Genomic DNA, 27,051 nt, shown 5'->3' with positions numbered 1-27,051 from the left:
GTAATCAGCTGGGGGAGTAAAGCCCTCCGGACCTTCAACCCTCTGGCCGTTGCCTTGGCAACCGGCAGGCCCTCCCCACTTAACCATGCACGTGCGATTGTGTGGTGTAGGCAACCAGAAAACGGTTGCTAAAGGTGTTTTTGCTGTACGTACAACGCAGTTGTTCTATTAATTAGGGGTTGTTGGGAAGAAAAAGGCGGCGATTATTAAACAATTCAAAACCACGTTTAATTCGCTTCTTCGCCAATAAAACGGCCGAGATGTGACGAAATAATATTCTAATAAAATGGCTTTAGCTTATTACAATGTTGATATTGTAATGTGTTTACTGTTTACACGAATATTGTACCGTGGTAACCCTAATGCCAACATAACCACAAATAACTCACCTGGCTCAATTATTCTATTAAACACTTCACTATCATAAGGCTACGTTCACACAGGGCTTCATGTCCGAAATAATTTTTCGTTCGTGTCAAGAACACATTACGACGATACTGGCCGGTTGTACATACGTCAAAACATATCACGTTGTGGTGCAGTGAAAGTGAGAATGGCGTCTTAGTTTCAGCGCATGCGTGAATCTTGAATGGGAAAAATGGCTGGTAACTTAGCCAAAGTCGTAAGTTAATGGTACCTTCTTTTGAAATGTAGAGATGCAGTGTAGTGGCTTCTTAGAACCTGCAGATTGAATGCCTCAAAGGCTTCAAAGCGCTCATACCCTGGTGAAGACTAAATTGAGCTTACGTAGATATACGTGGACCATAATAGTTTGATATACCATTCCTTTAGGTAAACAGAGTAATAGGTTGTAGGTTGGTAGGTACCTATTTACAATAAAGATACTTTACCGTTGTTACCTATTATACCTATATATGTGTACCTACCACTAACACGGTACGCACTAACTTGTCTAGTTCGCCGTATAGCTACAATATATTTTTTTTTACCAAAAAATAGAACCGACTACAAAAAACTTGAAAATAATTTTCTACTAGCTTAAAGTCAAGTTGAAGTCGGTGCCTCAATACGAGCCAGCAGGAGTGATTAAAGCCCAATATATTAGTACGAAGGTGAGGTAAACGACTAGGTATAGTTCCACTCCTGCTGGCTCGTTCTGAGGCACCGACTTGAACTTGACTTACTTAACTTGACTTGAGTTCAAGCTTAGTAAATTATTTTCAAGTTTTTTGTAGTCGGCTCTATTTTTTGTTAGGTAATTAGTAATTAAATGTTTTTTTGGAGTCTGTTTTACTTTTTTATTAAATAAATCTTTATTTCTTACTTTTAAGTGACTTGTTCTCAAATTAATTCTCACAACGATTCCAAACACGGCTTAGTTACGAATAGGTAGGTACATTGATTTAACAGTTCCGTTTTTTTGTGTCGGTTTATTAAAGTACCAAAACCTCCTAAATGTAACAAATACTTTTCTGTTGGTAGGTATAAATCGGTTCAGCTAAACGCGAGATAATCGCGGACAAACATACATACATGCAGGTCAGACAGAGAACCTCCTTTTTTTTAAGTCGGTTAAAAAGTAACTAGGTAGCTACCGAAATTTGCAGAACTTTGTACCTACTACCGTACTTCTTATCTTGTAAACTATACCTACACATGTCTGTAGCTTGGAACCTTTAATTTGATTAAAGAAATGGGTAGCTAGGTATTCTACGAGCAATTTCTAATTTGACATCTTATATATTTGATAGTTATGGGCGTTTTCGTGTACAGGTGTCACTTTCTTTTTTTTCCATTTTGGAAAAAATATGGCTTTTCCTACTCAGAATCAAGAGCACAATCGTTTCTGATAGTTTAAAAAAAAGTCCCCATTTTTTCATACAAAATTTTATGGTCAGTTTTATTACGCCCATACTGAGTGTATGAAAAAAACCTAACAAAACTGTCCTTTCGACGTGAAAGACGAACAAACATACACACTTTCACATTTATAATATTAGTATGGAAGTATGGATTGTCAGAAGTCATACAATATAAAGTAGGTAGGTGATATCTTGTCAATGGATATGAAAAAATTATGAATTATACGAGTACAAAATAGAATTTAATGTTCTGTTCAGGATCCGGTAAAGAGAGTTCGAAATTATCTTGGCATTCATTAGATTAGATCTAAAAGTAGACCTAGACTACGTTAGTACTATTATATGTATATTCTGTGCCTAGACATGGAAGTCTTGCTTTTCGATATAACGCCTAGAATAATGCAATAGCAAATACATCTAAATATGCATTTAATTTCTTATTTTCTTTCGATCAATGTTTCGAGGCTTTCAAGATTATTTTAAACACTGTAGTTAATATGAAAGTAAAAAGAGATATTTACATTTATTTTTTGTTGAAACAAATATTAACTAGTTTTTTGCCAAAATCAAACTCAGGAAAACCCAACCTCGATTCTCAAGTTTCAAATTTAGAAGAAAGATTCATGAAATACTATAATCTAAGTTTGTTTTTCGGGGATTCCCCTTTCAAGAAAAAAAAAAGAAATGTATCTTGACAGTTTGTATATTTTTTTATAAAATAAATACGTAAGTACTTTCAAATTTAGAATGTAATAACAATGGTATGGCAACATTTTCGTGATGTGTCATGATTTTCTTTATAAACATGGCAATACATCCATTCTGCTAACGTCAAAAAATTTTTCCGTGTTTGTTGCGTATTTTGTTGGTGTCGGTCTATTGAAAACAAAATTATATAAGTTAGTATAAAACGGTGACTGTCTGTTATTTTTTCGGTAAACGTTGTGGTCGCTTGTATTATGCCAACTGGCCGAGCAGCGTTGTTGCTGCGGCGTTTGTCGACGGGAGATAGCAAACTGAAGAGTCTGAACTTGAATCAAAACACAACCAAGGAGCCGATTTTGGCTAACGCGGTGTGCACTCATCGTGATCTGAGCTTTTCGAAAAGGTACTAACAGTTAAAAACGTAAATTTGAGTAAATAAAAACAATATCTTTGTTTGCTATTTGTAGATGTAAATGTGCAGTTGACCTTGTTTTTGTTTACATTATATTTATTGTATGACTGTCACTCGTGTGCAGTGCATTGTTAGGTGCTAAAAGAGAAAGGTGGTTGACTTAAATTATGTAATTAGGTCCACTGAGCAATAAAATTAGTTATGTAAAGTTATCTGCCACTAGGTTCCATTGTAGCCACAATTATATGCTGATTGAATTTATGATGCACTCCATGGAATAAGCATACTAAATGAATGGTATTGTATTGTTAGGTATGTCTATTATATCAATAGTAGTTGCCATGAGTTTGAAGTGTGCTGTTCCGATGTTCCAACCATTAAACTCTTAAATGACAACATGTAATACATGTTAAATTTTAATTTGTATAATTGGTACCTGGGTCAAAATTCTGTTTGTTGCATTGTTTCTGACCACTCTGCCACAATATTATTGATGTCTTCTAAGAAATAAAAAAAAATGTGGAGCCAATGTTTGTTTTTTTCGGGTTAACTAATATTTAACTAGAGAAAAATTAAAAATGCCACTAGGTTCCATAAAAAAAAACTCCGTGCCATTTTTTCAGGGACAAAAGCAAGACAATGAAAAGAATTTTGACCCACCTACTATTTGGGTTGAACAAAACAAGAATTTACTTTTTTTTACTTTCCGCCTGTAAGGAAGTTAAGTAAAGCAAATATTGTCCTTTTTTTTCACATTAAAATAGGGGCACTAAGTTGACGAGTTGCAAAGAATGGCCAACTAATACCTATACCTAAAATTGACCTGGTTTGAAAAACATTCTTTATTGATAAAGGCCAGGACTAGGTTTGCAGTTGGAGAAGATGTCCGAAAGTTTAAAATATCATTGACTTAAAGAGTTTATTCTAAAAGCCAGAACATTAGAAAAGTGAGAATAGGCACAGTGTACCAACTGGGGATGAAGATGAGGTCAACCACTTGTTTTTGGTGATAATTATTTAATGTTTGTGTTGATTATTATATTATTAACTTTAAATAAATAATATTTTATACTATAAAGGTTACCTATTTGCCTTTGACAATTCCTTTTGCCCTACATTATGTCCCCATATTTATGGCAATTCTAATCTACAGGAAACTAACCTAGCCATAAAAATTTCATTTTTAATACAAGCTTTTTTTGCTGACTGTACTTGCATTGTCACCCAAACTACATTTGGATACCAAATTCCAAGTGTTTAAGAGTTCCGTCCTGTGGAGACGATCCTGGCTGGACTACCAGGATGTCACTACTAGATTATTGTATTGTCACGTGATTTACATAAATATGCCAAATTTCAAGTCAATCTGACTACTGGAAGTTGGTTGAATTTAACTTGCAAGATTTGACTACAGACAGACAGACAGACAACGGGACAGGTGAAACTAAATAAAAGCTTGTAAAATACATAGTATCTGAGCTGGATACTTGAGTGAATAGTGATAAGAAATTAGTTGGTAATTATTGAATCCCAGACAAGAGTTGTTGATTAATGAACACAAAGTACTATGATTAAATAAACAATGATTATAATGTTGGATTATAAATATTCTGGAGTCTCACCAACTCATAATTTAACAAAACGAAAATTCCCAAAAAGAAAAATTACTTAAAACAAATGAAACTTGGTTATTATTAATTCAGTTATTTTTTTAGATTTAGCTCTAACAATAGTATTGATGATTTTGCCAATTGGCATTAAATTAACCAATTAATTGATTACTTATCACTTTTTTTTCAGAATTTCATCATTTAGTCAGAACAACCAGCTGCCAGTTGTAACTCCCCAAATTACAAGGAGTTTTAGTGATAATATTATAAAAATGACATCAAGCAGTCCTGAAACCAATGCAATTGAAGTGCCAAAACATACTAATGCTTTAGTATCTGAAAAGTCACCTTATTTACTTCAACATGCTCACAATCCTGTGCAATGGTACCCATGGTGCCAGGAAGCCATAGATAGGGCCAAAAAAGAAAACAAACTCATCTTCCTGTCTGTGGGTTACTCCACTTGCCATTGGTGTCATGTTATGGAAAAAGAGTCCTTTGAAAATGAAGATGTTGCCAAAGTTATGAATGAGCATTACATAAACATTAAAGTGGACCGTGAAGAGCGGCCTGATATCGACCGCATTTACATGCTGTTTGTAATGGCTACCACAGGAGGTGGAGGTTGGCCTATGTCTGTCTTTCTTACTCCTGATTTGCTTCCAGTGACGGGAGGTACTTACTTCCCTCCTGAAGATCGCTGGGGCCGTCCAGGCTTTAAAAGCATCCTGCTATCTCTTGCCAAAAAATGGAAAGAAAATAAAGACCAATTCAATCAAGCTGGTGCTGCAATAATGGATGCCCTGCAAAACATATCCAAGGTTGATAATGAACTATCCCCATCTGTCCCTGGAGAAGAGACATGGAACAAATGTGTGCAGAAATACATATCTGCCTTCGAACCAGATTTTGGTGGATTTGGATTAGCTCCAAAGTTCCCTCAGTGCTCCATTTTCAATTTCCTGTTCCACTTCTATGCTCGTGATAAATCTGATCCAGAAGGGAAACAATGCTTAGAGATGTGTTTGCATACATTGACTAAGATGGCTAAAGGTGGCATTCATGACCACATATCTAGTGGCTTTGCTCGGTATTCTGTGGACAATGATTGGCATGTCCCTCATTTTGAAAAGATGCTGTATGATCAGGCCCAACTGGTGACTGCTTATACTGATGCGTTTATTGCAACTAAAGATGATTTTTATGCTGAAGTAGTTCGTGATATAATCAAGTATGTTAATAGAGATCTGAGACATGAATCTGGAGGATATTACAGTGCTGAAGATGCAGACTCTTACCCTGTCCATGGAGCAACTCATAAGAAAGAAGGCGCATTTTGTGTGTGGGAATATGATGAAATTGAATCTCTGGTTGGTGACAAAAAGATCAATGAAATAGCTTATATGGATATTATATGTGATTACTTCAGTATTGACGAAGGAGGAAACATTTCGCCAGAGAGTGACCCTCATGGAGAGCTTGCAAAGAAAAATGTTCTAATTGTCTATGGAAGCAAAGAGGAGACTGCGAAAAAGTTCGATTTGACTATTGAAAAGTTTAATCAAGTGCTTACAGAATGCACAGAGATTCTGTACAAAGCCCGCTTGGAAAGACCGCGGCCGCATTTGGATAGCAAAATGCTGTGCTCTTGGAATGCTTTGATGATCTCAGGATTGGCTCAAGCCGGCCAGGGGCTGGGGGAAAAAGACTATGTCGAAGATGCCATTAAAACTGCAAATTTTATTAAACAGTACTTATATGACCCAGTTGAAAAAACATTGATTCATTCTTGCTACAGAGCTGCGGATGGATCAATCGCACAAATGTAAGTTAGGGTTTCTTGACAGGCAAAATATCGCTAGATGGCGCTAGTATCGAGAGGTCCGTTCGACGTTACTGTCTTGCTTGCGATTGGTTCATTTAGTTTTGAACCAATCACAAACGTGACGCAAATGTTAAATTTTTCAAACTGACCTCACGTTACTTGCCAACTAACCAGGGTTGCCAACCGTACAAATACGACATTTGTGGTCCTCCGTACTAGGTACAAGGACACTATCAACCTCGTACAATTATGTACGAGATTTTGTTAATATGGCCATACGAACATTTTGCACCACCATTATTTGCAGTATCGTAATAATATAGACAATTTGTTTTGTGATTTTACTTGAGTTTTGAGTCTTGAGAAAAGATTTTTTGAGATACAAAATGATTGTTTATTTAGTAGGAAACTTGCAATAGTTTATTTCATTGGGTAAAAAGTCCTAAATCCACTAGTTTAATATGCCTTAATATATTATAAATTTTGGTTTTAGCACGTTTTAGATGCATAATAATAAATGTACGAGGTTTGAAAGCCAAAATACGAGATTTTTGGCTGCATAGTACGAGGGTTTTTTTTTACAGTTGGCAACCCTGCAACTAACCTGTCACAGAAACCCTCATTGCTGGTATCAAAACTACCCTGATCATTACCCCGATATTGTAATGGATTTATTCATTTTACACCGTATCACGCTGCTATGACCGAAATAGGAACGTGTCAGTAGGGCTACTACGAAAATCGAAATACGAAGTTCTTATCGGGCCGTCCCACCGACGCTTATATTATTTAATACGAGAGTGAGAGGGACGGTACGATACGAACTTCGATTTTCGTAGTGGCCCTGCAGGAACGGAATGTCAAGCGCATACATGACACGTGACGGCGACGGTTGGTCAGGAAACGTGCTGGTGGGTGTTAGTCTCATACTTTTCAATACCTACAAAGGACATATTTTTGCCTGATACGTTGCTATTACGGTCATGGTATGATACGCGGTGTAATAAACCTTTATTCTTCAACTGGCTGAATGATCATCCCAAGTATCTAACATCTTTATTTTTTCCTGTAGAGCGAAGCCCATCAGGGGTTTCCTTGACGACTACGCGTTTTTAGTCAGAAGTCTCTTGGACCTGTACGAGGCGTCTTTGGACCTACGCTGGTTGAACTGGGCGCGCGAGCTACAACAGAAGCAGGACGAGTTGTTTTGGGACAATGACAACGGCGGGTACTTTACGTGTTCGGATGATGACAGCACTGTTGTTTTACGGTTGAAAGGAGGTGAGATAGAATTAAAAATACATAATTATATAACTAAGTAATTTAAAAGATAGCTATAGAGGCTGTTTCACCATCCATTGATTCATTTTATTTGACGGATAAATGTGATCTCCTACTGGTTCCGATCCGACAGAATATCAGCGCTGTGACAGCAATGTCGCAGCGCATGCTGAGTCGGCGCCTTTTTGCGGCTGTGCCGTGACAACTTAATTTATATGTAACAACTTGAATCGTTTGTTTTTGTACAATTGTCATGGCATGTTTGTGAATAAAGTTTTTTATCTATCTATCTATGCCGTCTCTGTCTATTCGAACAAAACAAACAGAGTCGGCATCACATTTATTCGTCAAATAAATTGAATCAATGGATGGTGTAACAGGGGGATATACTGACGAATTTAGTTGTGAGAATGACGCCAATGTCTGTGGCATCGTGGCTCTCAAACGGATGGACCGATTTCGATGCAAGTTTTTTTACGTGAAAGCGAGGCTCCTTGCGGTGGTTCTTAGCTATGTTTGATAAAAATCGGTTCAGCCGTTTTTGAGATATTGAACTTTGAAATGACAATGACAGGGGTTTTGCTACTTTTAAGTTGCTTAGGTTATTGTGAAATTGATCTAGAACTTCGAAATTTAATTGGGTTTATTTTTTATTTACTAAGAAAACTTAAGAACGATGTGACCTTTTGGCTAAGATGTGAACTTTCGGCTTTACAATACCTACTATAAAATTCAACGGTAAATCAAAGACTAGGCAAAGATACATTTCCAACGAGTGTTTTTTACAATAAAGTTAGCATAACCTAATCAACAATAAGTTGGAAAACCCCCGACTTTGTCACTTCAAAGTTCAATATCTCAAAAACGGCTAAACCGATTTTGATAAATCATGTCTAAGAACCATCGCTAGAAAACATGATTTCAAATAAAAAAAACTGCATTCAAATCGGTCCACCCGTTTAAGAGCTATGGTGCCACAGACAGACACACATAGCACTCACTTATAACACCCCTCTTTTTACGCCGGGTATCTATTTACGAGCTATTATTTAGCTTATGTTTGATTATTCGGGTTTAATTTTCATTCATTTCTTTTCTAGGTAATTAGATTGACCTGAAATTTGCTATGGATGCCTGAATAGACTGTGCAAGTACAGTCAGCAAAAAAAACTTGTCAAAAATGTTAACTAACTGACATTATTTAATTTTAGAGCAAGATGGCGCCGAACCGGCTGGCAACAGTGTGGCATGCCACAACTTGCTACGCCTAGCAGCGTATGCCGACAAAAGTGCGGTGGAATCCGGTGGCGACCATGAGCGAGAAATGGCGAAGAAACTGCTAACTGCTTTCTCGAGGCGACTGATCGAGAATCCGACGGCTTTGCCGGAAATGATGTCCGCGCTTATGTTCTACAATGATTCGCCTACGCAGGTAATAAAATAAATTATTACGAAAACGTTATGCGCAATATTTAATAACAAAAAATTTCAACTGGTAGACTTTTCGGTGGGTTAAAAACAATCATCCCCTATTTGTACCCTAAGGGACGATAAATATTCCAAGATTTCTGAATCGTTACCAAGAGCTGTTGTTCATTGTGGTGATCATTCCCAATCTGAAAACTGCCTTTTGTGTAGATACGCACATCAAAAGAGTTTCAGGATAATCATTATCCCCTTAGATTATTTAAGATTATCCCTAATCACATGTTTTGTCACGATAGTAACATGCCTTATATTCAAATGTTCAAAACTGTCCACGGCCTAGGGATAACAAATATCCCTAGAAACTTTGATGGAGTACTGTTCCCATCCCTGGCCTGGAGCACCCCAGCATCAGCTTCTTCCATTTGACCTCATCCAACGTAGGGCTGCTAGATTTGCCGGCAACCGGGAACTCTCTTACCGGCTTGATCCTCTGGCAATGCGGAGCGGAGGGATGTTGCATCACTCTGCATCTTGTACCACATATATCATGGGGAGTGTTCAGATGAACTATTCGGATTGTTGCATGCAGCTACGTTTCACAACCGTACTTCGCGCAGGCGTCACTAATTTCATCATCACCATCTTGATGATTGGCAATCTAGCACCGTCCGCTTTAAGCGAAACTTTTTTCCACGGACGACTAAAGTATGGAACCAGCTTCCTGGCACAGTGTTTCCGGAGCGGTACAACTTAGGGATCTTTAAAAAACGAGCCTATCAGTCTCTCAAATAGCCGGCAACGCACCTGTGATACCCCTCGTGTTGACAGGTCTCCATGGGCGGCGGTGATTGCTTCCCATCAGGTGACCCGCATGCACGTTTTCCCCCTTTTATATAAACAAAAAATACAAATAACTCTGCAGGTTCTGATAGCCGGCGGTTGCAACGACCCCCGCACCCTGGAGCTAGTACGGGTGGTGCGTTCGCGTCTGCTGCCCGGCCGAGTGCTCGCCGTCGCTGATCCCGCTGCCGACTCGCCCGCCGGTATGTCCGACATACGTGAGTGTCTATGCTCACCCTTACTAGTTACTTACGTTACTTTAGCAAGGAGTTTCCTGGGCATTTTCACAAAAAAGTGTACCCTTTCTTTTTTTTGTTAAAAATATGGTTTTTCCTGCTCAGAATCGAAAACTCAATCGATTCCGATGGTTTAAAAAAATGTCTCAATCAAAAATGTAAGTTTTGTGACGTTTTTTTCATACACTCGGTATCGGGCGTCACAAAAGTGACTCATAAAATTTGTATGAAAAAATTTAATACAAAAAAATTAAATTTAAATTATTTTTTTTCTCTGTGTATCTGTTTTCTGTATCGCTTACTATGTCTGGTGTACAATAAAGAGTCTTTGTATTGTATTGTATTGTAATACATTTTGAAAGAAAAGGTACACGTTTTTGTGAAAACGCCCTCCTAACCTTTTTTTACTGGGAAGCTTTAATTTTAAAAAGTACCATCCGCTAAGCGAAACTACAACGCACGACAAAAATATGGAACCATCTTCCTGGGACCGTGTTTCCGTAGTAGTACAGTCAGCAGCATTAATATCTGCCACAGCGTAGCGTGCAAAAATATCTGACACGTTCTTCCGGCCTTAGAAATAGAGTCGTATCAGATATTAATGCACGCTCGTTGTGTCAGATATTGGTGCTGGTGACTGTACAGCTTAGGGATCTTTAAAAAACGAGCCTATCAGTCTGTGACACCCCTCGTGTTGGCAGGTCGTGGCGGCGGTGATTGCTTCCCATCAGGAGACACACTCCTATATAAAAAAAACTTGGTTTGTACAGTCGAGTGCAAAAATATGAACCTACCACAGATTTATTGCGACGTAATAAGGCCACTTATTAAAAGTATGATTTTATGGGGTACAAATCCACTGTGGCTCATCCCCTAAGCATCTCCTTAGTCATTGCAAACATTTTTCCAAGCAAGTGTATCGCTAATGTCTCCTAAGTCACGGGACAGAATAACAAAACTAAAAAATTGATTGACCCATAAACATCAGATCAGAGCTGTCTATTGGCTCAAAAATATCCGAATACGCATCCGCAATGAGGGTTATATAGCAAGATGTGACCCCATTGATGAGAGATGCGACACTATGCGCACGTAGCGAGTGTTGGTGGTTGGCAGTTAAATCGTGCGATAGGAGGACGAGTTTTACAAGAGGTCTAGTAGCAAGATCCAACACTTTGTTTCTCTTTCCAGTGTTAAGCCGCATCAGGTCTGTGGGAGACGCGCCGACAGCTTACGTGTGCCGTCGTTACGCGTGCTCGCTGCCCGTCACTGATGTCAAGCAACTTGAAAATCTGCTCGACGAAGCCACGGTGCCCCCTTCCAAGCCAAACTAAACTGAATGAGATATAGGTAAAAAAAACTTAAGTAAAAGCGCCTTCTTGCATGTAACTAGTACACAGAATTGATATGGAACTTGAATCATATCAGCCGTAGGACATCCACTGTTGGACGCATACCTCCTGTTGCTTCGGTTGGAAGCGGCCTGCATCCACCGTGAACTTGTTTGAACCTGGTTATCCGTCCATTTCGTTAGTGGACGTCCTACGCTGCGGTTGCCGATCCGCCGTCTTCATTCAACAACTCTTTGGCCCCAACGGCCATCTGTTCTCCATGCTATATTATGTTGTGTTACTATTACTTACATGCAAAATGGGTAGTTTGGCTTAAGTTTTTTTTTTTGTCGAATCACAGATTGTTTGTATTATCATCGATGAGTTGCCAGGAAAGTTATTACTGTTAAACTGCGTCTCGCTAAATCTTAGTTTTTAGAGTGTAAGGTTGTAACAGAAGCTTTTTTGAAGTAAGAGCTTTGCAACTTCTTATGTGGAGTGGTTAGTTCTCACGTTAGCATTTCATTGGGAACAAATCAAACATTATCAACAACATTGTAGTAAACATTGTACGCGACGTAATTGGATCAATAACTATTTACAAATTAAAAAAATATCGTTTTAACTTTAGTGCCATTATTAAAAAAAAATCGTAAAGCTAGCTTCGAAGGTTAAAGCGGTTTAGAAAATACATACATGGGTACATACATGACCTTATTGTCGCGACTTTTTTTTGCATGCGTTTTAAATAGTTCTACACTAGGTATGTTCTGTCTGTTTGAGTTTTAACAATATAAAAAAATAAGTATTTTTCTTGATCATACATATTCTCATTAACGATTATTTAAAAGTCACTTAGCAATAAATACAGTGCAAACAAAGCATAATGTTATAGGAACATTAAAACTGGCACTGAAACTATCACTTTTTATGTCTCGCTTACACTTCACTTGGCTTATTAATTACATGCAGGTGTGAGCGAGAGAAAAAGTGAGACTGTCACACTGATCGCAAGATTTGACGATCTCAGTAGCGGTTGGACAATAAATTCAATGTAATGATGTTTATCAAATTATCATAATAGCTCTCTGTTGTGGCATATTATCTTTAGAATTTAGAATACATATCTTACTGTTGAAACACTTTACTCCTGATTAGTAGTCTCGCATCACAGTCAATTAATAAAAAGATGTGTTAAAAGGTGCTAACAAGACAGTATAATAGGCGGCTAGCGTAACAGTTTTTAGTGATTCACGGTTATTTACACTTGATGATTGTTACGGGACGTAGACCGTTAATAAGCTCCCGAGTTCAAATCAAGGCTAGAGGTTAGTTGTAGAATAGCTGTTAAAGACGACTCAGAGCAATATTGAGAACAATAATTTACCCAGAATTTTAAATGTAAATTAGAAAGTCAGTTATGAAATTAGTCTAATATCAAATATTAGCCTGACACGTTTGTGATAATACGCTTGAAATTACGGACTGTGGAAGTAAATGTTGAAGGTATTTACAGTAGTATACAGTAGTAAACACACGCACAATAATAATCGCTAAATGCATTTTTTGTTTACTAAAATAAACTGCAGTGTTTATTGTTATAATTGAGTTGCTACATTCGTAAATGCTTACATTTTATTTACCTGCAATATTTGTGAACTAATATTTTATAATATTTGTGTTTGCAACTCATTAAATGACCATAAAAATTATGTATATTTATTGAAACGTTTTTGTTTAATGTCTAAATTATATCGGTGTTATTTTGTGATATTACAAATTTGAAATATGCAGAAATACTTTTATTTACTTGATACCCAATTAGTCAAGTTATAACCTATCTAATTATATCCTAAAATATATAATAAAATAAAAGCCTTTTTAACCTCTTCACAGCCAGAGTCATCCAATCGTGAATTTTGCGAACCCTGAAAACGGGCCTCAGTCAGTGTATCATTTCCAGATAGCCCAAAAGAATACAGCTACTGGTGTTCTGCTTAGTGTTAAAGCTTCTCGAGTTGATAATCCTTCATATTAAATTGTTATTGGAATATTTATTTGCGAGATACGATTATGAATTGAAAATAAACAAAAATACATATTTGTTTCATAATGTATTTATTTTCATAATGATTTATCGTCTTCAGATGCCTATTATTGCAGCAGAAGTTAGTGGATTCGTATTATTTGAACATTCAATTTAACAACAATTTGTAATGCACATTCAGATTTCATTTATTGGAATAAGTATATCGTATCTTTTATAACATCAAACATTGTACATTTAACATTATGCTTACGATCTATTTTAGGAGAATAATTTGAAATATCTGTAATTTATTGATGGAAATGATCAATTTGCAACAAAAATATCCACTGATTTTACTGACATTATTCATTCATTTACTAAATAATTTCTCACGTAAGTTTTCATTCTTCTCTTATAGCTAATCCTCCGATATGACTGCTAGATACATTGATTGGGCTCGGATCTAATCATTAGTAAGTATTATTAAATGCAAAAAACGGTTTACTGATACTAATAAAAAAAAATGGCGAGCGTAGGACAGTCTCTACAAACGAACTCGGAAAAGAAAAAGAAAATATCCGATGATTATAGTGATCATTATCAAGAAAAAAAAAATATTTTCCTTTGGAATAAATATTATGCTCATAATTCCGTAGCCGTAAACTTGACCACTTTAAGTAGGTAATAGAAGCAGAGATAGGTACATCCAACTGAACATTAAATAAGAGACAAGAGAACGTATCTACTCTTTTCAAAAACGGTAAACTAAGACTCTTATGAACAAAGGGGTGCGTTTTTTACAATAAATGTAGCACAGCCGTAAGTACTCTTTATTTGCTTTACGTTTGAAACGAAGACAGGAAATTTAAATATGATCTGTTCTTTAAAAATCAAAGAACCGTTAAAAGCGGAGAAGAAGTAAATTACATTCGGTTAGATTTCCATTTTGTCATAACTTATGTCATCTTTAAATGTAGGAAATAACATTGATCGCCAACGATTTTTGTTACATTTTGGGTACTTAAATTTCATGTCAATTTCATAGATAGATAAAGAAATGTCTCGTATCTGTGATTTGTCCCCAAAAATCAAGCTGTCGCTTAGCTTGGCTGTAAAATTCACTGTGATAAAAAAAAAGATATTTTAAGGAATATTATTTTGCCCAGCTGGCCTTGCCTCAAGCAAGTTGGCAAGGTGAGAGGTGAGCGTTTTTTCTGTTCATTGCTCGGTTGAGACCCTTGTCGCACAGTGGCCAGGCAGAAGGCAGACATAAAGCTTGAACAGTCAACTACGAAGAGATCGATACGGTCAAAGTTACAAAAATATGTATACACGACTTTATTGACTTAACGTTAAGGTTGTTGTGCCTACATATTTTTGTAACTTTGCTCGTTACATTCATTTTACACAGATTCCGTTTACTCAGATTTATTATCTTGAAATCAAAAGCAGTAAATATTCAGTATAAAATATAGATTCCAGGTCATAGTCACTGCCTTTAAAATAAAACTGGAGCTGTAATTTCATACATAAAATCCCCTTCACCATTTGCTAGTATGCCCAAGCAATAATTAAAATATAAAATTGAAACATAATAATAGTCTACTTCTCGGAAATGTAAAGTTCGTACAGCTAACTATATCTTAATACAAGTCATAAATATTAAATATCACATTAAGCTAATGTCAGTTCAGTCACAGGTTTACTAACTACTTAACCAAACCATATATCAACTGAATACACATGAAAAGCGGTAGACAAGGCTGCTTAGAGTTGCTGTATATATATGTCCACATTTTACATTAGCGGCGAAGTGTTTCTTTACATTTAGGCGCCACACGGTATATGTGGCGAGTCTAACCAGTCACGCAGCGTATGGCGTCCACTATATATATGGCACCACTCCATCAGCCCAGTGTACACCACTAAGTTGATCACTATCATGTGTACTCAGCTCCAAGTATGTATCTAAATAGATAAGTACCTATGTACCTAGGTAATACTAGAGATATTCACCATTTAAGATTTCAATTACAAGGCTCGAGTGAAATGCAAAGATGAACACCGAGGTAGATCGAAATTTTGTTCATTACATGAATTACTACAAGGAACAATGCTTCTAATACGGACAAATTTTGTTAAAATCAGATTAGTACATTCAGCATTCGCCGCGACAATGTGTTAGATGGGAATATAATTTTTTTGACTCATTACTACATATTCAAGGCAAGTTCGCGAAGCGTTTCAACCTGTGGTTTCAAACGTCATATCTTTTGCCTTGCCAAAATCGACAAACGGCGACAGGTGTGTTAGTCTTCTTCGTGTCAGGAAAATTGGTTTTAGTTTGAAAACACATTTGTCCATTTTAGTAACTCAAAAAAAGTACTTGGTCGAAACGCTTCGCGGGCTTCCCTATTTGTCATTTTTTTATTTAAGTTTCATTAAATTACATGGTTTAAAATCATAATTCATTTTTGTGACAATCGACACAAAGCAAGCTAATGATGAGATAAAATAATATGATGACAAAATGTTCACTCTTAAAAATCTATTCAAAATCAAAATGTCGGATGTCAAAATGATGTGCTTGCTTTGGGTATGAAAATGATAATATAAGTCAAAAGTTAAAACTCATTTACTATCCGGGCTATATCCATTTAATCCCACAAATAGGAAAGTGAACACTTGTATGGGTACAAATGGGTTTACCTCTTTCAGGCTCCTTCTTTGAACGTGGCCGACCGAGTAGCTGGTAATACGGGCAATGTTTTATCTTCTTGTATCTGCAGAACCATAAGCAAGTTACATGACTTGAGTTTCAGCTGTTAGTACGAAGAACATTTCCTTCTGTATGTGATTCTATCGGTAGCAATACGGACAAGTAGTATTAGTACAAACGACAAAAAATCGGAAAATCGCTTCATAGGCGCCACGTAATGCCGGCATGGTGCCTATGGCACGATTTTCAGCTGTCGCGTTTTGCCGACCGTGGCGCTCAAAAGGTAAAGATTTCCTTTTACATTTTATGTCGATGAGGTTTTCAGTGACAGGGTAATTGGCGCTAAGTACCGTAAGGTCCATTTCATAACTTTGGCATTTGTGTCACGTTTGTGATTGTTTACATGAAGTGAGCCCATTGTATGCAAGATTGAAACGTCAAACGGACCTCTCGATGCTAGTAATTCTCGATAATAATAATTCTCCTATCAAGAAACCCTCATTGTACAAAGGGGGTGACATTCTTTTCCGGCCCGGATGGAAATACCGACCCTGATAAATACATATTAAACATCCAAGACCAGTTGTAGTACACGGTCCGTACGTCTAATTTAATGTTACTTTATAGCCATTTTATTGTTACTGTCCTATTGGTAGAACCAAAATTGGTAAAACGTAGTGGTTATATTATCTTTGGATAGAACCATTGACAAGAAACATAACTACCAGAAGAACTACACTGTAGGGCAACAGGCAAAGAAGGGTTTACTTGTATCTACGACGGTGTTCCTTGTGGGAATAAGCGGAAACGGCCCACCCATCAGCTTTTCTTAGTTTGAAGGCGCGGAGAATTTCTACAAATAACAATACATTAAAGCTTAAAACTAACAAATTCGTGAATTTTTCCGCAAAAAATATCAAACAAGATCATTTTTTTTTAAACTTCTACCCACTAATATCACGAGAGAAACATGACTTTTTCGCAAGTCGGCCACATCAATAAAATACAATTTCAGTCGTAAAAATCAGTGTTTTACGCTCCAGGTCTAAAGCGAAATTCATAAAACTAAATTGCACCATACACTGAATGTTCCACCCCATAAGTATTTTATTGACACGAACGCGCACTTAGCAATTAAAACACACCTAAAAAGTATACCGTTTGTATAATTGATATTCCAAAGCATGTCTAATACCCGAAAGACATGCAGACGTTTTAGGTCACCCGGTACAATTCGAACCATAATTCATTATCATTACATTAACTTATACGACTTCACATTCATACTCCAGTACAGTCTTGTGGTAGAAGAGAAGATATCTGTAGAATAAAAAAAACACAATATTAGAAAGGTGTCCAAACTATGAACAATAAATGGTCCCTCAATCCAAATTCGAAAAGAAACATACCCTTCACTATCTAAAACTTCACGCAGCGACGCCCGCGTGATCATGTGGTCGTCACATTTGAACCAACTGCCCTTCATTTGTCGAACGTAGGCTGTGTAGTGTCCTGCGTCTAGAGATCCCAAGTGATTGACTACAGCGAACAAAGAGTAGCGGTTATCCGCAAAAACGCCTCCAGGTGCGTTATTGTTATCAGCGGCCCCGGTATCAACTGTGCGGCGATGGGACGACATGAATGGCGTCATGTCTAATTCAGCCGGGAACGACACGAAAGTCGATATTTTTCTATCGATTTGTGACGAGTGTTCGAAGCGTTTGAGGTGGAAACTGGCTACTATAGGGAGGGTTTCGAGCGTCAATTGTTTAGTTGACTCGCGGTATGCCCGGCAGTTTGAGCACTTGATCTTAGCCCCCGAGCCGAGGTGTTCCGCTCTAGTAAAACGCTCGAGACAAGCCTGGAGCGAGCCAGGGCCGGCTACGTCAAGGCTTATGTCCCAAAAGGGGTCTATTGTGGTAGAAACGCCCGAGCAAGAAGTGCATACTACGTCGCTTTGCAGACCACCCGTGAATATCTGGTCGATAATGCAGTTACAACGGCCATTTTCCTTCTTTTCTATGTCATCGACGCCATTCATGCAATGCCTGGAATTCAAATAAATACTACAGTTACAAAACAATAAAAAACATAACAAATTAAGCTTTGATTTGACATAGTTGTAACGCAATGGAAACATTGCATAAATATGCATAATTGTTGTGCAAGTATCACTATTTTTGTATTGTATTTACGGGAGTTTTCAAAAAAAAGTGTACACTTTTCTTTCAAAATGTATTTAATTTTCTCATACAAAATTTTCTAAATCAGGTTTGTGACGCCCGTGTGAACGTCACAAAACTGATTTTTTTTTGGGACATTTGATAGGGATTGTGCTCTTGATTCTGAGTAGGAAAAACCATATTTTATCCAAAATTGAAAAAAAGGTGCACTTTTTTGTGAAAATGCCGTTCCTAGCTTACTATAATCACAATTAATGGTAACTAGTTTTATGATTACGACGGGGTTTGAGAGGGAATAGTTTTTGAGTTGCTAACATTCATTCACACGTGACTTGACTGCCGAATTGCAGGCCCTGTCCTATGAAGTGCAAAATTCGAACTTCGTATCTTTTTACCGTCCCGCTGATGCTAATATCTATAATATAAAAGTGAACCGCCAGAACGGGAAAAAAACGAGACAGAGCAGGATGGCGCTCTACAACACCATTTTGACACGTTTCTCCCAAGCAACGCATTATTTCTCTGGAATTTTTAAGCAATTCGATTCTTTGACCTTGGGAATCGCGAAAAACTTGAGAAAATATGATATTGTGTGTGTACATTTTGTATATTAAACCAAATAAAATCACAAGTTCAAATTCAAATTTATTATCTATGCCAGTGTTGCCATTCAGGGAAAAAGAAATCTATTCATTATCCTGCATTGCAGTCTGAAAAGCTCTTTAACCCATTCATTGCCGCGCGCCAGATTACGTACTTGGCTGCGATGCCGACGCCTCTGCAGAACAGACGCCCATCGGCGTCAGCGGCATCCAGGGAAAGCTAAATTAGACGCCCATCGGCGTTTTCGGCATTCCAGTTGCAGATTTGTAAATTATGCATAAGAAACAGTGTTCGTAAACCTTTTGTGATTTTTTATTATCACTGTTTTTGTACAGAAGTAATGAATAATGTATTTTGCCGGAAAAGTTCTTATTTAGGTATCTTGATACGATGAAAAAACATTATTCCTTATTATATTCCTTATCCTACTTATTATATTATAATTATAAATGCGAAAGTTTACTTTATCCTACTAATATTATAAATGTGAAAGTTTGTGAGTGAGTGAGTGAGTATGTTTGTTACTTCTTCACGCTGAAACGGCTGGACGGATTTGGATGAAATTTGGCGAAAAGTTAGTTTATAACCTGGATTAAAACATAGGATACTTTTTATCCCGGTATTCCCACGGGATGGGGATAAAATCTCGAAATAACAACCTCTGGGCTTAGAGTCATGAAATTTGGTATGTAGGTAGTTGGACGTTTGGAATAACAGATAGGTGACTTTTTGACCCGATATTCCCACGGGATACCTAGGGATAAAATCTTGAAATAACAACCGCAGGGCTTAGAGCCATGAAATTTAGTATGTAGGTAGCTGGACCTCTGGAATAACACATAGGCTACTTTTTATCCCGATATTCCCCCGGGATAGGGATAAAATCTTGAAATAATAACCGCTGGGCTTAGAGTCATGAAATTTGGTATGTAGGTAACTGAACGTCTGGAATAACACGTAAGGAACTTTTTGACTCGATATTCCCACGGGATACCTAGGGATAAAATCTCGAAATAACAACCACTGGGCTTAGAGCCATGAAATTTGCTATGTAGGTAGCTGGACCTCTGGAATAACACATAATCTATTTTTTACCCCGATATTCCCACGGGATAGGGATAAAATCTTGAAATATTAACCGCTGAGCTTAGAGTCATGAAATTTGGTATGTAGGAAGCTGGATGTCTAGAAAAACGCATAGACGACTTTTTGACCCGATATTACCACGGGATACCTAGGAATAAAATGTCGAAATAACAACCGCTAGGTTTAGAGGCATGAAATTTGGATGTAGGTAGCCGTATGTCTGGAATAACACATAAGTACGCTGGTACGGGATAGTTGTTCTTAACACAACACCTCAATGAAGATTACGATATACATTTTGGGATTTTCTACGAGAATTTTGTAAAATCCCGGAACTACCAGATCGAATAGATTACGCGTGCGAAGCCGCGGGTAAACTCTAGTTATGTAATACGAGTGATCAGAGAGAGACGGTACGACACGAACTTCGATTTAAGAATTCCGTAATCCCCTGTTTGGTCTGAAAACAATTTATACGAAAACATTTCTATTATTATTAGTGTCGGCCCAGTTCGCTTGGTACCTGTGTAAAACGTCGAGAGTGGCGATGAAGAACTCGTGCGCGTCTTGTTGCTCGTAGCCCGCGAGATGGCGCGCATGCGTCCAGATCAGGTGCAACAGGCGATGAAGTGTCAGAGGTGTTTTGGCACCCGAGTAGAACTCCTGAAAACGATGCGATAATACTAGAAATAACTTTTTTCCATTGTAAGCAGCTTCGAATGGTGATTTTTGGATTTGGAGATAGATGGATTTGGATGGGTAGATTAAGATGTCTAAGTTATCGTTGAACTTTCCGAATCATGCTGGAGCGCCGATGGAATGGGAAAGGTTTATTGGAATATTGATTTGGACCTCCGGAAAGTAACACCTGATTCAATAAATTACTTCTTCTATACACAGGGCAAAATACGTTGAGAAGGAAAAGAAAACATAATATTGATGACATAGATAGGATTATTTACAGTGTGCCCCATTTGTTGTTAAACACTGTGTTAATCGGTGTAAATAGATTTTTTTATTATAATATGGTGCACTTTTAATATGCAATTTGTTTATTCACCTGAAACAGCTTTGACACTTCGCATACAAGACATTTTCCAGAGCCCTGTGATTTACATTTATGCTTCTCGCCCAGGAAATAGTCTCGAAGCAACGGAGTGTGGATTAGGGCCTGAAAGTATCAGAAGAGATCACAATGACATCATACTACATTATGGTACATAAATAAATAAATATTGTGGGACAATTGACACCAATGAGGGTTTTTTGACAGGTGAAATATCGCTAGATGGCAATAATATCGTGAGGTATATTGGACGTTACAGTCTTGCCTGCGATTGGCTCATTTTTAGACATTTATCCAACCACAAGCGTGACAGAAACGTCAAACGAACCTCACGACTCACGATACTAACGCCATCTAAAACGCCTGTCAAAAAAGCCTCAATGCCCTAGTCCCAAATTAAGGCGCGGCCTCATGCAAGTCGCTCGTCGCTCGTTTCCAGCGATAAATCTGCTCACGTGACATATAGCGATAAAGCTGAAAATATTGAGCTACTGCTGTATGCAATCGCTCGTCGCTACAAATCTGGTCACGTGGTATATAGCGATAAAGCTAAAAATGTTGAGCTTCAAAATGGGAAGCAGCAATGTGTTCACACTGATGAACCCATTTTTGGTACTTGTAAACAAACTTTTTTTTTCAAGCAGCCGCCATGTTGACGCGGCGACTTGACGCTACTTTTTTTGAGTCGCGGGAAATTCGAAATAGGATCACGTGACCAGATTGGTCGCTGCAAACGAGCAACGAGCGATTACAAACGAACGTTACCGATTTGAGTCGCGGTAAATTCAAAATGGGGTCACGTGACCAGATTTATCGCTGGAAACGAGCGTCGAGCGACTGCATGGGGCCGCGTTTTTAAAGTTAGTGCTACCCGGCAACAGATAAACATACTTATACTCTCTGTTTATTAAACCAAGATACTAAAATGATGTTTCATGTGTTAGTGTTACCTGATTTTAACATCTCATAAATGGTGATGTGCCACACACTTCCTGTTATATGTATCAAATGTTAAGATATGAACGGATCTGTGACGTCCTAACACACGTAGGGCACTTAAGACATTCTAAAAAAGGTAGAATTGGTCTAATGAAAATGCCACCGTTTAGGAGATATTTCGACTTTTTGTACATTTTGATGTTTAATTTTCATTTTGATTTTAAGCAAGTTCTGCCTAAAAGCTCAATGCTTATGGACAGTAGAATGTAGAATGCTTTAATTTTATTTTTGTTTCTATAAAATATTATACACACACACACACACACACACACACACACACACACACACACACACACACACACACACACACACAAACATCACGCCTGTATTCCCAAATGGAGTAGGCAGAGCACACGAAACGTTACCGCATCGGAGCCACTTTTTGCAATTTTAGGTTTTAAGTTTGACAAAAACAGTACAATTGTGACAGGTTGCTAGCCTGTCGCCTACGGTTTACCTTAACATATATCCTCAGTCTCCTCTTACGACAAACATTACGTCAAAAACCGAAATCAGAGAGCAGCAATATTCGTATTATGCTGGTACATACATTTGACATTTGACTGTCACTTTAGTATCTTGTTTTAATAAACAGAGTATACATGTGGTTTAATGAACCAAATGCAGATTAAGAAAAAAGACCATAGACCAATTACCAACCATTGGTTTACTCCTCTATGATTACTACTGCTCTCACCTGAACTATACAGTTCATGAAGCAAGTAGAGCCGAGGTTCTGGAGCCCCCGTAGGCCGATGGTGGTCTGGGGGCTGATGAGCCGCCGTTTGCGCAGCCGCCGGAGCGCCCCAACCTCGTTTGCGTTTGGAAGCCAGGGCATAAACGGAGCACTTATTCCCAATGACCTAGAGCCAAACACCACATATATAGGACAGTGATTACACCACATGCTAAATGTAATCCGACAGATAGTTCCTAGCAACTTTAGTGAGTTGATTGTGTTTTATATCTGTACTAACTAAATCTTAACTCCTAATATCTTTGCATCAGGCAGTCGGGAATAAAAACAACCTTTTCTAATGGTTTGTGTGCAGTGTGAGTCTAACCTAGCATACAATTTTTTCTGTAGTTATTTAAACATACATATAACTAAATATCAAGTGCTTGCTTATTTTTCATCAATGATAGTGTTTTTGAGACCATGGCATCAATGCATATCAATCAACACTCCATTAAATTATATAAAAAACTTACTTCATTAATAACTTTGGCCAAACTAATTATTTTTTTTAATAACTGGCCAAAATATATAAGTAGATTATGTTATTCTGTTTCAGAGTTCCAGCATCTGCTTGACTACTCCATTATTAAGGCTTTGGATACCATCCTCAGTCCAAATACCCTAATGGTGATTTTCCACCGGCGAGGCAAGAAGAGAATTGAAATTTGTATGCATTCACGCGCGCCCGCCGCGAGCCGCCGCGGGCCGCCGCCATACAAATTTCAATTCTCGTCAAGCCTAGTCTCGTCTCGCCTTGCCGCTGGAAAACCACCTTAAGACTATATGCTAACAAGCCGAAACATGGTTATGTTAGAGTGTTCTATCTTAGAGTTCCAGTGTCTAGCTTTCAACTCCATCATCAGATTAGCTTGACGGTAGCATAATAGATTGCAGCAACATACAATATTAAATCTGCAAATAACATATTTGAAGTTTCAATACTGTACATCAGGGCATTAGGGGTCGGCAACTTTTTGGCAGACATGGCCCACGTAGAAAATAGATAAAGGCACTTGTAAGATAATTTTGTACCTAATAGATATCTACCTATATTTGGTTTAGATAGGTATTAAACTAAATGTAAACAAACTTCAGCTGCCAGATTTGGTATATTCAAGGTTTTTTACATTTTAGTAATCTATCATTGTAATACAAACTAGACTAGTGTATTTCAATACAGAAATGAAAATGTTTAAATAGTTTAATGGGGGAATTTCAATATTTAAGACTCCAATTGACGTTGTTTTGTTTACATTTAGTTAAATACCTATCCAAACCAAGGATAATAACTTATTGTAGGTAGGTACTATAAGTGATATTACAAAACAGTTGCAGGCCGCAAGAAGATAGTTCTTGGGCCGCACATTGCCAACCCCTGCTGTACATTGTCACAGTCAATATGATTGTATCAATACAATCATGTTCTAATGACAATTGTCATCAGAACTATGCGTTTTAAAGTTTCCTATACAATACAATTTAAAAAACTGAAAACTATTATTGTCTTTGCATTGCAGATTGACAAAGGGCAAAGTAGGCTTCTTAAATTACACCAACTTAAGCACTATAGATCAGGTATATTGCTATTGCTGCTACTTTCAAAATAGTAGAAGGAAGGTTATCAATTTGGTTGTATTTTTTTATCAAGACAGTTCAAATTGCTTATGAATTTGAAGAACAAATAAAAGTGCCTAGGGGTGTATCTAACAATGCTTAAGTGTGAGTAGCATACTAATTAGGCTATATCTATGTTAAAATCTGGTTACTTACTTTGCTTCCTTTAATCTATGAGTCATAGCAATTTCTGTGAATTCTTTGTCATAAATGTAGTCCTGACATTGGGCACAAAATATGTTTCCATAGCTCAAATCAACATAAAGAAAATGCTTTTTGGTTTTAGAATGGTCTTGAATGTGGCCAGCATAGCAAGCAAAAAATATGCAATGCAGGCAAGAATGCATGCGTGGCCCTGGCTGGCCACAAGTGAAGCACAGACATGATGTAGCCTGAAAAGTGAAAAAGTTCATTTGAATTAAGAAGTTTTAATCAATGGCCTTACTATTTATAAGCAAGTAATAAATGAGTATTAAGAACTATTTATTGATACTAAAAAATAAAAATAAAATATTACTATAATAGGTAAACATTATTCTGATATTACTATAATAATTTAAGTCACTTTAATAAGAAATATACCGAGATATTTACAGGAAGGAAGGCATGAGTCATGCCGCATTCGACGCGACACTTCAATCCGATAATCAGCTGTTTGGGGTCAAAGATTACAATAATCAGCTGATTACTAATTTTACAGACTGGACCTAATTTTCTAGTTTGCACAATAAAAGTGATGAAGGCTTTTATCGTAACCTGAACTCTTGCCAATGAGGAGAGAAAATAAATTGTATGTTTCAAATGATGTCAATTATTGTCAATGTCTCTCAAGAATTTACTTCACATTGACTTCACTAGCTGCGCAACTTACCTTATATCTTCTGGCTTCAAAAGAGGTGCAAGAAACAAAAAATGCATGCACAATTTTATAAGGATTAGATCCCTTGGCGGCCTTAAAATTATTCAGGTGAATGCATCCATTGTCATTCATATTCCTGCTTGTATAACACCGGCGACGCAAAAGTCGTATCTTCGTACTACGCCGCAAGATTGTAAAATAAAATCATAATAACACTGTCTGCAAACACTACACAATTAACGTTTCACTGAAAAAAAACTTAAATGAAATACTTAAAATAAAGCTCGAGCTAATATTGATGTGAATGTGAAGAAACAGGGCGCGTTCGCGCTGTCGCAGGGCTACGCAAACGCAAAGCAAGCTTTCAGACGACCATGGGTTGGGCTGGGCTCGCTACACTAGCTTAGCTTTGCTTTGCTTGTTTGTTGAACCGGGCAGTGTACTCGATTCAACGGAGGCTAGCGCAGGCGATCGCGGAACGCGAAGCGAGGAAGTCAGACGCAAGCAGTGGACGCGGGGGGGACGTGACGTGACGTTGCTTGCCACAGGTATGACAGACACGACTGTGTCAGATATTGTCGGATCGTTTGGGTATCGAACATGATCTAGTTTCGCCAAAATAACAAAATTAGCATTGCCACAGATCTGTCAAAATTGTCATGTCAGTTTTATTTTACAGACTACCAGTAATTTTACCCGTCATTATAGTCTGTCAAAAAAAAGAAGAAATTAAAAAGTGGCAGCACTGTAGTGTCATCCCTTTCAAACCCTGTCAAACCAAAAAGGGAGGACACTACAGTGTTGCCACTTTTTAATTTCTTCTCTTTTTTGACAGACTATACAAAGCCTCATTATTGTAAAATAAATATATTTTCAATCAATCAATCATTTATTGTCAAAAACTGAGTGATTACATACATGGTTGTCCAGCAGTGGTGTAGCGGTTCGGTTCGATTACCAGTGGTGGTCTTATTTTTCTGGTTTTTCTGTGCATCTATATTTCAGTTTGTATTTTCAATTTAGGTTTTACGGGATGACCGTAAAAGTTAAAATTTGCAATTGAAATAAAAAATACAAAAAGATTCCAAAAAACCAATCTTAAAATGTATTGTTTTAAATGCACCCATATCTATCACAGGTATTAGACTTTTTTGCAGTAAATTACAATTAGGGTGCTTCATACAGAACCCTTAACTCTATGAGGTCAGCGGTCTCCCTCCTATTATTAGTAGACCAGCAGCTAAATGACTGGCAGTGTTAAAAGATTTTTAGAGTTCCGTACACAAAGGGTGCCAACGGGACCCTATTACTGAGACTACGCTGTCTGGCTGTCTGTCTGTCTGTCCGTCTGTCACAGGGCTCTATCTCATAAGCCGTAAAAGTTAGACACTTGAAATTTTCACAGATTATTTATTACTGTGGCCGCTATAACAACAAATACTAAAAATAAAATAAAGTTACAAATTAAAGGGGGTCGTCATACAAGAAACGTGTTTTTTTCAGCGTTTTTTGGTTGCTAGGCGTTATTAGCCGTTGCTAAGGCGACCGAGTCGACTAGCAACGGGTAGCTATGGCGTTTGAATTTTATAAAAGCTTCGATAGTATAATATAGTGTACGCACAATAATGTACGACATGATAATCCGATGCATTATTGCTTCCGA

The 27,051-nt window shown here is 37.5% G+C and overlaps 3 protein-coding genes across 5 annotated transcripts in view; 1 reads left to right on the top strand and 2 right to left on the bottom strand.

Annotated features, from left to right (window-relative positions):
• The window catches only part of stet (rhomboid serine protease stem cell tumor), a 146,275-nt gene extending 145,723 nt beyond the window's left edge, over positions 1-552 (bottom strand). The window contains exon 1 of one of the 2 annotated variants that reach the window (XM_074089342.1): positions 390-552. The gene's annotated coding sequence lies outside the window, so the exon portion shown is untranslated. The remainder of the gene's footprint in view (positions 1-389) is intronic. The other variant, XM_074089343.1, reaches the window with a different exon arrangement.
• Positions 553-2,644: 2,092 nt separating this feature from the next.
• LOC141429119 (spermatogenesis-associated protein 20) lies at positions 2,645-13,278 on the top strand. Of its 2 annotated transcripts, none has more exons than XM_074089330.1 (6): positions 2,645-2,931; positions 4,741-6,375; positions 7,448-7,656; positions 8,868-9,088; positions 10,007-10,127; positions 11,352-13,278. In XM_074089330.1, the coding sequence occupies exons 1-6, from the start codon at positions 2,783-2,785 to the stop codon at positions 11,492-11,494; spliced, it is 2,478 nt and encodes an 825-aa protein (XP_073945431.1). In that variant the 5' UTR covers positions 2,645-2,782; the 3' UTR covers positions 11,495-13,278. The 2 variants fall into 2 exon arrangements, with proteins under 2 accessions (XP_073945431.1, XP_073945430.1); XM_074089329.1 differs by having other exon boundaries at positions 10,007-10,142.
• Positions 13,279-13,592: 314 nt separating this feature from the next.
• Positions 13,593-25,942, bottom strand: not (ubiquitin carboxyl-terminal hydrolase nonstop). Its single transcript, XM_074089318.1, has 7 exons — positions 25,401-25,942; positions 24,686-24,921; positions 22,874-23,039; positions 21,172-21,282; positions 20,635-20,774; positions 17,649-18,287; positions 13,593-17,559 (listed from the first exon to the last, which is right to left on the bottom strand). The coding sequence occupies exons 1-7, from the start codon at positions 25,518-25,520 to the stop codon at positions 17,505-17,507; spliced, it is 1,467 nt and encodes a 488-aa protein (XP_073945419.1). The 5' UTR covers positions 25,521-25,942; the 3' UTR covers positions 13,593-17,504.
• Positions 25,943-27,051: the final 1,109 nt, after the last annotated feature.

Source organism: Choristoneura fumiferana, chromosome 6 (genome assembly GCF_025370935.1).
Source record: "Choristoneura fumiferana chromosome 6, NRCan_CFum_1, whole genome shotgun sequence".
NCBI lineage: Eukaryota > Metazoa > Arthropoda > Insecta > Lepidoptera > Tortricidae > Choristoneura > Choristoneura fumiferana.
The sequence above is the reverse complement of the archived record's forward strand: the minus strand, read 5'-3'. Positions and strand labels throughout refer to the sequence as shown.